The sequence below is a fragment of the Varroa jacobsoni genome, unplaced genomic scaffold (assembly GCF_002532875.2).
Source record: "Varroa jacobsoni isolate VJ856 unplaced genomic scaffold, vjacob_1.0 scaffold_893, whole genome shotgun sequence".
Taxonomy (NCBI): Eukaryota; Metazoa; Arthropoda; class Arachnida; order Mesostigmata; family Varroidae; genus Varroa; species Varroa jacobsoni.
In genome coordinates this window covers 120,235-129,969 of record NW_019213795.1, presented here as the reverse complement: position 1 = coordinate 129,969, position 9,735 = coordinate 120,235, and the positions used below count along the sequence as shown (strand labels likewise).

General features: G+C 38.3%; 1 protein-coding gene and 1 long non-coding RNA gene across 4 annotated transcripts in view; one reads left to right on the top strand and one right to left on the bottom strand.

Annotated features, from left to right (window-relative positions):
- LOC111264742 (nose resistant to fluoxetine protein 6) overlaps positions 1 to 5,598 on the bottom strand; it is a gene marked incomplete at its 3' end in the record, with an annotated part of 30,294 nt that extends 24,696 nt beyond the window's left edge. The window contains 1 exon segment of the mRNA XM_022840866.2: positions 4,871 to 5,598. Within this exon segment, the coding sequence (XP_022696601.1) occupies positions 4,871 to 5,222 (352 nt within the window).
- Positions 1 to 8,333, top strand: part of LOC111264743 (uncharacterized) — a 20,242-nt gene extending 11,909 nt beyond the window's left edge. The window contains exons 2-4 of one of the 3 annotated variants that reach the window (XR_015312784.1): positions 5,141 to 5,253; positions 5,598 to 6,029; positions 7,498 to 8,333. This is a non-coding gene — a long non-coding RNA (uncharacterized LOC111264743). The remainder of the gene's footprint in view (positions 1 to 5,140; positions 5,254 to 5,597; positions 6,030 to 7,497) is intronic. The other 2 variants (XR_015312783.1, XR_002683039.2) reach the window with 2 other exon arrangements.
- The last annotated feature ends 1,402 nt before the right edge of the window (positions 8,334 to 9,735 follow it).

The window sequence follows — 9,735 nt, the reverse complement described above, 5'->3', positions numbered from 1 at the left end:
ACGCAAAAAAACAGCAAAATTACGAATTGTGAAGAGTTTGGTGGCCTAGGATATCAAACGTTAGATGACTTTTTAAATAATGCGCATAATAAGTATGATCTATGAGGCTAGTTCACTTAAAATGTCTAAAGGAAAAATAACTAAAACCTTTGGCCAATGCTGTCCGTATTTAATTGTCTGTTTTTGAAAAATTTAACGTTGGCCATCTTCCCCCCTAATTCTACGTCACGAGAAAGAAGTTCCTTCAAAAATGCCAGTGCAGAGCAACTTTAGCTTCAATTGATTCATGCTTTTATTTCAAAACGTTATTTATTATAGCTCCCATCGGCTCTAGACATGTTATTTTAACTCATTTTACAATTTGGACGCTTTAACTTATTGTTTATCAACTCATTTCTGGGACACTCGGTAGAAGACACAGACAGGCATGTCCTTGGAGTGCCCGTACATACATCTGTAAGTCAACCTATTTAAGATAGCAAGATATCAAATTAATTTTGTTCGAGGCTTATACGACGAATATATCATCTGTTCCGTAAAGAAACTAAATTAAACAATTTACGAGTCTCAGACTGTTCAGATCACAAATGGAATGAAGTCAGTGGGTACACTATAAAGCCAAGGATCTCTAATGCGGCTGACATATTTCATTGGAGATATTTTTACTTAGTTTTGACAAGCGGGCCCGCATTGAACTTTAGCCGAGGGTGTGAAGCATTAAATGAGCCCCAGTTCACCCTAGAATGGTCTGGTAAATAACATACGATAAAAATTCATTCTCGCATTTTGGGAAAGCTTAGAAACGGCTTTGTTTGATTATAAAGGTGACAAAAACAAATTACAAACATTGTAATTATTTTCGAATGATCATAGTCTTCGTATTATAGGACCACATTCACATGGTAATGCACAGTATTCGCCACGATCAGTTATCATGTCATAAAAAAGTCAACCAAGTTAATTTCATAGTGACGTGATCTATAAAGTCTAGATGGGTCTATACCCACTGACTCGTAAGCATATTGCCACGCTGGCTAAATTTCAGCGTTGGCAAAGACGATTACCGGAAACTAATACAAGATGTTATGGACATTATTAATAGTAGTCTCCGCTTGCTAGCTTGCTCGTAAACCTTAAACCAGCCCATTGTTCACATTACGTTACGTAACTGGATTAAGTAACTTGAGTAAGTACGTAACTGAACAACGAGCACCCTGTTATCCAACGCAAAAACAATCCATCATATCAACAAGGATAACAATTAGCGCCAATTGTTTAAATAAGTTAGATAATTTTATGATCCGCTAAGATCATAAAATTATCTAACTTATCGTTTAGCTAGACTTATATATAGAAGATGCAGTAGGGTATTATTGCTTGAAAGTTGCCATTCTACACATATGTAAGTGGCTGGTACCCGTACATCAATACCTAATATTAAAATTTGAATAAATTTACCTAGAAAATAAGCGACATAACCCTCATCTTTCGTCTGTGCTAGCTGCGCCTAAAAATATAACAGTGTGCATTTGATACACAGAGAACTAAATTAAAACGTTATTAGTGGGACTCGTGCTTTACCCTTTTTCACCCGATCCTCTAAATACCCTCCGATACACAAATGGCGGTAGCAGTGTACGAAACGTCGAGAACATGTTTTTTTAGGCATTCTGTATGCTACGACATTGTTATATTTTTTTCTAATACGTTTGCTATTCTTTGTTAGTTACATATAGTCGGATAATGGATTCAATATTGCAGCTGAACTATTGCCTGAAAATGTATGTGCCTTGCTTTTTGAACGCATGACCGTCCCGAGGAGTTGGTGAACGAGCAGGGAGATGCGTGAAACACACCCAGATAAACGCATAGATGGCCAGGTTAACGTGAAAGACTAAGACAATATTTATAGTTCGTCATTGTTGATGGGGCACGAAAGTCTCTAAGCATTGCTGTTGTTGTCCATTAAATCTACTTAGCTATTCATCTCTGTAGCACCTACTTTATATTTTCCCGCCTAATTTAAACGTTGCGTGATTGTGCGAGTTATAGCACGGTTACAATCCAGAAGTTATAATTTTTACAGTTAGTTAGTTAGTTAATTAGCTACAATTTTCACTATTTGCGACCATCAACTTGAACGGTTATTCGATCAAAGTACTTACATATTGAGGATTTATATAAGTGAAACAATAGCTTGAATTATACGATATCGACAAATCGTGGCCGATATACTAACTACGACGATTCATGTAAGACATTTCGTAAATTGAATAAGAGAAAGCACTCAGCTTGACCATCGACCAAACGACCCAGCTGCTTCGAAGAATGCAATAGCGTGTCCCGCAACGTTGCGTAATAGAGATTGATTTCGATAAGGAAAATGTATCTGACAATACCTATCAGCTGGCTTATCATAAATCAGATATTAGCGAAACAGCAGCTTAGGTAACCAATCACAACAATATATGCTCTAATGACGGTCCTGACATCGAGATTTCAGGAAGAGAAAATGGTGAAGGGAACGATGGACAAGATCTATGATAAACTCGTATATCGTGCCATTCGTCTCAACAATGCGATACGATTCAAATGTACGAACTGTCACACAAAGAAACTATAGACGTAACGTAGTTCGAGATAGCAGATTGCCTAGAAACAAGATTTATTAAGTTTGTTTATGTGTGACACGTGACTAAAAATGCTTTAGATAAAATACGATATTCACTTTCTGGTGTGTTCGATAAAGTAACGCAAAGAATTCGTTCAAATGACTAGTTAATCCAAAGAGACGTTGACAACGATTCATTGTGGAAAACTAATGTATGCATGTTCTGGTCAGAGAAGATAACGGTAGATCATCTTAAGTCAGATCTTCATTGACACAGCAAATTACGGGCTCAGTTGTAATTTTCGCTATGAAATGAGTGCAAAGAGATAAGGTGCTTGATGTTCTTTTAAAGTATCCGCAGAGCAGCGATGTTGCTATTTCAAAGGGCACCTGATGGGAACTATCGAACGAGCTAGAACGAGAATTATCCAAAATTTGACCAGGTCCGACGCGCGTGTTGACGAGTTCCCGTTGTTTACCAGTCGATTAACATTAAAAGCTAGCCAGACATTTGTCCGAGCGAAAATGAAAACATTTTGAGATTCAGCTGATTTAGTTTATCTTGTAGATCGAATTTGATCAGTCTATGATATGATGGACAATCCGCCTACTTGTCTGTCTCGCCGGATTTTAGACCAGAGGAAATCTTGTTGTTATGCAGCTTCACACGACAGCGACTTCGGGGAGTATCGCAGGTCTGAACCTACCGTACAGTAGAGCTATTACGAATACAGCTACTTATTCCCTCAGCGTAGTTGCTTTGAAGGGCGAAATTCGGAATATAAAATATCCTCGATTTCATAGAAGTCACGTAAGAGCGAGCCTTAAATTAAAACTGCGCGAGCTGCGTTGTTCAATGGTAGGGAGTAGAATTAGATACTATCAATCTAAGTTTATTTTTAGTTTAGTCAATCTGTACGTTAAGTTTCTGATTAGTCGAACCGAGAAAAAACGGTCTTTCGTATACACGCTTATCACTACTAAAAACCCCAGTTTAGAGATATTTGCTCAGTTTGTAATATTTGAGTCGGAAGGCCAGCTCAGTTACAATAATGATTACTGCAGGACCCAACAAGCTGATGTCCAGTGCAATCAAACAGAAACGGACTCTAAAAGAAGCATATGGTCGAAAAATATAGACCGACCAAACGTATTCTACGTAATTTCGACCGTATTAGGCTACATCATATGTGGGCAAACGGTCAGTCATGAAACAACATAGTTCATTTGCTAGTAGGTCTTCTAAAGTAGCAAACGACAACCGTGGAACAGGTCCACTAGAACTGCGTTATTCTGCTCAACTGGAAATAAAGGCTACAGTGAAGAAAATTAAATGTATAAAGTGTCCTTAGGAAACAGACAAGAATGCACGACAAACATTTATCACTAGAGAGACCCATAACAAAACGTCAACTATTTCTGTGTGCTGACGCCAGTCAGTCCTCAGAAAGGCCCTGCTGCAGGTAGTGCATGCGTTATGACCTGCGGTCACGAAATGATATCATTTAACTTCTTATAGACTGCATAATTATCCTTTTTTTGTTACTGGCAATAGCAAATGTATTGACGTTAAGGTCTTGCTTTTTTTTGAAATTAATAGTTCCTAATAAAGCCAGGCTATTTGTGAAACAAAAAGCTATTCGCGCTCATGTATTGTCCACTAAAGGTGCTTACCCAAATAAATATAATATAGAAGTCGTATATATTTCTTCATAGCTCATTTTGTAGAAGTTGCGAGCGACTTAACGATATTAGAAGGCGTTACCTTCTTGGCCCAACGGTATTTAGCGCTAGAGACTCTCTTCCTTAAGTGACACTGTATAAACCGGTATTATTTTAAGCTTTGATTTCTATAATCGCTTGCTTGAAATTCCATATCTATAACAAATTTGGTATAGAAATTAGCTGTTCGCTAAAAAAAATAGCTGAACGTTCTATTTATCGCACGGTCATCCTTATAAAGTAAATCTTCATCTCCATTTAATTCCTACAAGCAACATATAGGCCTATTTGATTTACTAGCGTAGGCGCTTGCAAGCAATAACTCTAATACGGCCAAACAGGATAATTCAATATTCAAAATAGGAGCTTTCCAATGTAACCTGAACATCGGAGTTGAGCTTGCTTTTATTTATTTTTAATTTTCTGTTAATATTTAAAAAAGCTGTATAGAATTCTTACTCCCAATCTCACTCTATAAATACGTCTATAGAATAAGTGTTGTCTAAATACATGAATTTGTGACCTGTGATCACTTACTTCGAAACACCTCGCGGTCCAGATTCCTCATCTTTGCGATGATCTTAAGGAATGAACCCATACAGCCTGCTGAAAGCTCCGCATTATTCGACGCCTCAAGCACGTGAGGTAAGGCTCGCTTCAACAATGAATTGACGACACTTTTGAAGCCCTCTTCAAGAGCTAAGTACTTTTTCTCAATGCTATGCTGGCTCCCATCTAAGGGTATGGCCGTATTTTCATCCTGGGCATCTTCGCTGACATCATTTTCGTATGTATGCTTTTCCGCAGCTAAAACCTGTTCGAAACCCCATAGGCACGCGCTGCCTAACGACACCAACACAAGCCAGATGATTCGATCACGTACTTTCATTGCGCGAACGGGTGGAATCTGACCGACGCAGGTACAGTGTCGCTAAATAGAGACTGTTTCCACCGACTAATTAGGTCGTATCGGAGGTATTCAACTGGTGTACGCCAAAATTCAAGTGCAGTTAATAGTATTCACTCAAATTGCTGTAGATCCACTTGAAGTAAGTTGGCGTTAAAACGGCGAGTACCCGATCTTAGAGCTACGTAACTGATTAACCACTGTCACAAAAAGCGAATAGTATACATATTATAATGAATAGACATCACTATGCCTTCATATTAACATGACCGATTGCGTTCCGCCTACTCCAATGATCTTGTTTTCTCGTGCTGGATTCCGCATGTGCTTCGCCGGAAATCTTCGAGTAATTGACAGGCGTGCTTCTACTATCACCATGTAGCAACAGGCTATTCAACGCAGCTTACCGCAACACTACTGCGCGCACAACGGCTAAACATATAGTAGAATATGTGTAGCAGTAATATAATGGTGACGTGCAGGAAAATTTTCTATCAGGCTCCAATTGTAGCTTACGTAGTGCATTCTCTTCTCCCGCGGAGATGGGGCACCCTTACGGGCAAGGGGGATCCGCGTGTGAGGGGAGGGAAGCCCAAGAAGAAGGAATAGCTGTTAAGAAAAGATGCTTAATTCTCGCACGAGAAGCAACGGCAGCACGCCGTTCCGCCGAAAGAGACAAACAGAACCGAGCGACAGTAGAGCTGCGCGGAACTGGACACGCGTAATTGAACGGTCTGCGGTCGGAGCACATGCGGATGTTGTTAACCGCCGCGCACTCCTGCTTTGCATGTAAGTGAACAGCCTTGTGGGGCGCTTTGGGGGCAGAAAGCATGGGACGCGGGGTAGCAGCGTAAGACAAGAAGCAACGGATATCAGATGAGCCTTCGACATTTATCAAAACAGCGGGTCCCGCATGATACGGTAATATGCGACTGGACTTCATTGACCAGAAAAATGTTTATCTTTATTCAGGTTAGGGATCAAAGGTGAAAATAATGAAGTTGAATAAGTTCGCAGATGTGGCGGTCTATCAACGTCGGCGCCGGTTTACCAGGTTGTCGAAATATGTTGAAGTATGGAATAGACTGTCCTTACTCGAAACCACGAACACATATATGTTGGTTTCGTTTGAAGAAATCAATAATATACCTAATTTAAAAAATATTTGGTATAAATCGCTGTATTGGTAATTACCGGAAATTATATCGTGCTAATAAAAAAAAATAGATAATCATGAATATGTCTATTCACCCAGTGGGTGTTTGTTTTTCTAAAAGCTAGTTTTCAGAAACGCTTATAGTTTGTTGACGTTGATAGTTTCAAAATGAAACCGCGCAGATTACTCGGGATCATTTCGATCATTCAGAGCTATCATACGTACGCAGTTCTTATTTCAGTTTTTACTAGATCATTCTGTTCTTGGATACTTATTGAAGGAGTTTCAGGCGGTCACGAATAATAACCCGTCGTTCCTTTGCGGTCTCTTAACCAATTTAACACTGTGTTGTTGTTTCTTAGTAGCGCGACGACGATAGGCGGGTATATGTGAACGCGCTGATGATGACGACTGATTTTTTTATTCTTTGTTATTGTTTTCATATGACATTAGCGTGAAATGTCAGTTCGACCCTAAGTAATGCCGTAAATTACTATGTCTCATAAATACTTAAATAACAAAGACGGCAGCTTGGAATCGTAATAGGCTATATGGTTACAACACAGGAGGTCGGCACATCGACATCGAATTAATAATTATTATTATTTTCATTGACGCAGTAATTAGAAAACATCTGTCTAACTTTGTATGCGTATTGCGGAGGTTGGCCACCTCGCAACGTTCCAATATTTGTCTGTGAAATGTAACGAAGTTAAATGTTTACTTTGATTCGTAAAAACAGGCATTATATTTAAAACCACATGGGGTTATTATTTAGTTTTTTTTTAACCCATCATCACAATAAAATTATTGTTTTCTAAAAAGTAAATTGGTATTTCACTTTTATAGTGGATATTACGGTACAATTAAATGTATCATAACTAACCACATATCCATAATATAATAATTTTGGCAACTCACTTCTGCCCAGTGCTGCTAGCGGCGTGTCTCCATATATGACAAGAAAAAAGTAAAATCTCTGTTTGAATGTGTCGTATGTATGAAAACAAAATGGCGCTAACCAAGTTAACGAAACATAGATCACTATACTGTAGTCTTTGAATCATAGAAAATAACCTGGCAGAAATTACTCCGTTTCAGGTTACATAGGGAGCATCTTGTCATGACTTGAGCTTTGACTTTGTTATACGATATTGCACAGACGAATGGATGGATGGATGGATGAATGGATGGATGGATGGATGGACAGTGCAAGCGGTACATGCTTTCCGTGATAGCTGTGCTCATGTAATGTCTTCAATACCATTGAACGTCGTAGGGTTCCATAAACTAATATATCTAAGTGATAAGGATCAAAAATGCTAATATGAAATAATGGCATTATGAGAGCGCTTGTTACACGCACTTGGTGCTGTAGTAAACAACTTACTAGCAGGTCAGCCTTACGTGCAGTTTTACAGATGGCTGTATATTTTCTTCTTTTAGGTATCTATGTAATTCTAATACGTCGGGAACAGAATCTGTCGTGTGTAAAGGATATGCAGTTATCTTTTTTTAAAAAGCCGCCTGGTCACTCATCAGTTTAGAGATTTTCCTAAATCTATTTTCCAAATAACGTGGTAAAACTCGATATACCAATTGAAAACAATAAAAACAGAAAGCCCATTTTTTCCGTGGATGTTTAGCCCATCGGATAGTTTTCATATGGTGCAATTTTATAGATGCAAACGCGCGATAGGTAATATGCTGCAAATACAACAAATAGTTGATTATGACTGGACCTACTAACTGGAACCTTTTACAGGGTGCTTATATTTCTGCAGTTCGTTGCAATAGTTACTTAGAAGCCCAGTTTCTTTCCTATATAGGTTATTGTATATAATAACCCCTTCTTTCACGAATGTTAATGCCTCTCGCGTTCTTACTACTCGATCTTCATTAAACTGTTATCAATGATAGATGAAGATCTATCGAGATAAATAATCTGCTGTTCTGATTTTGCAAGAATAAACCCTTTTCGAACGGCGCGAGAAATACTTTATGCTCCTCAGTACCTAGTCCATTTATGATTCTAAGATCACCTTTTAAATACACCCTAAAATTTCTTGAAATTATTTTATATGCAAACATTTAACCATTTATCCGTCGTTTCCGGTATAACAGGATTGTTTTTCCATATAGAAATCTTTGTTTTTCCCCTATTATGTAGTAGAGCACCACATTCAGAAGTGCCACACATAATTTTTTCATTAGACGGCCACCAGTTCCATAGAACGATGCTTTGTATAGAATATTTGATATCCGCTAATATCATTGATATCTGTTCATTTTGAGCTCTATATTCGTATATATATATATATATATATATAGGGTAGCGCGCCTGAATGGATAATTTTTGTTAATATTTCATCTAAACAGAAACAGAAATTTTAACGAATATTCTTTACTGTATACTAGAAGTGTCATTTCTGACGGTCACGACGGCTCAATGTAACCACCATTCACTGCCATTGTAATGAATTTTTGAACCCTTGAAATCTTTATCCTACCAATAATCGACCGACCTGCCTGATAGAAATCGTTTCTTCAATAGTCGCATAAAAACTAGCAATAACGTTGGCCGCCGATTGCGAATAAAAAAGGATGGTCCCGCTGACTCTGTTTCTAGCAAATAGAAATTGCATAATAGCTAATATTCGGCTGAGTTTTGAAAAAAACGTGCTGTTGTTGGCTATCACGAGTTTACTGTTTTCTTTTAGAGAGGATCGTTTTTCGTTTGGTACCACGAGTAGCGTGTGAACGCATATTACGACAAGCGACCCGCCAAGATCTTTCTCAATTTGAATGCATCATTCTGTAACTTGTACATAGACATCCGTGCAAAAACGATCGGAAGAAGTACGCCTACCTGAGAAGCTGCGCTTACTCAAAACAACATTACCTGCAAGATGCCATAATATAAATAATATATTATTGTGTATATAATGATAATACAAAGTGAGCACGATCAAGACGACAACTTTGATTCAGGAAACGGTAAATTTCACATGAAAAATTCTATCCAAGCATAAGTCTATTGTACTTCTAGCTATTATCGTTGTTATTTCCCGCTTATTGTCAATTTAAGATAGATATTCTGTCTTTTACGTCCTGCTTGTGGTCAACGTAGAAAAACGTAGCGAGCGTAAAAGTTTACAGACCTGAGTATCAGTAGCTAGCTTGGTGATTCCAATGGAAAAGCAAGCCTAAAACACTGTAGTTAAACGCTGCGTGTATGTTTTACCGGCTTTCAGCTTTTTCATCTTTGTGTCTTCCCGTTCATTTCGTTTAAACATTTCCGTCTAATCGGAAATACCTGCCGGGACACCTTGGTCATGG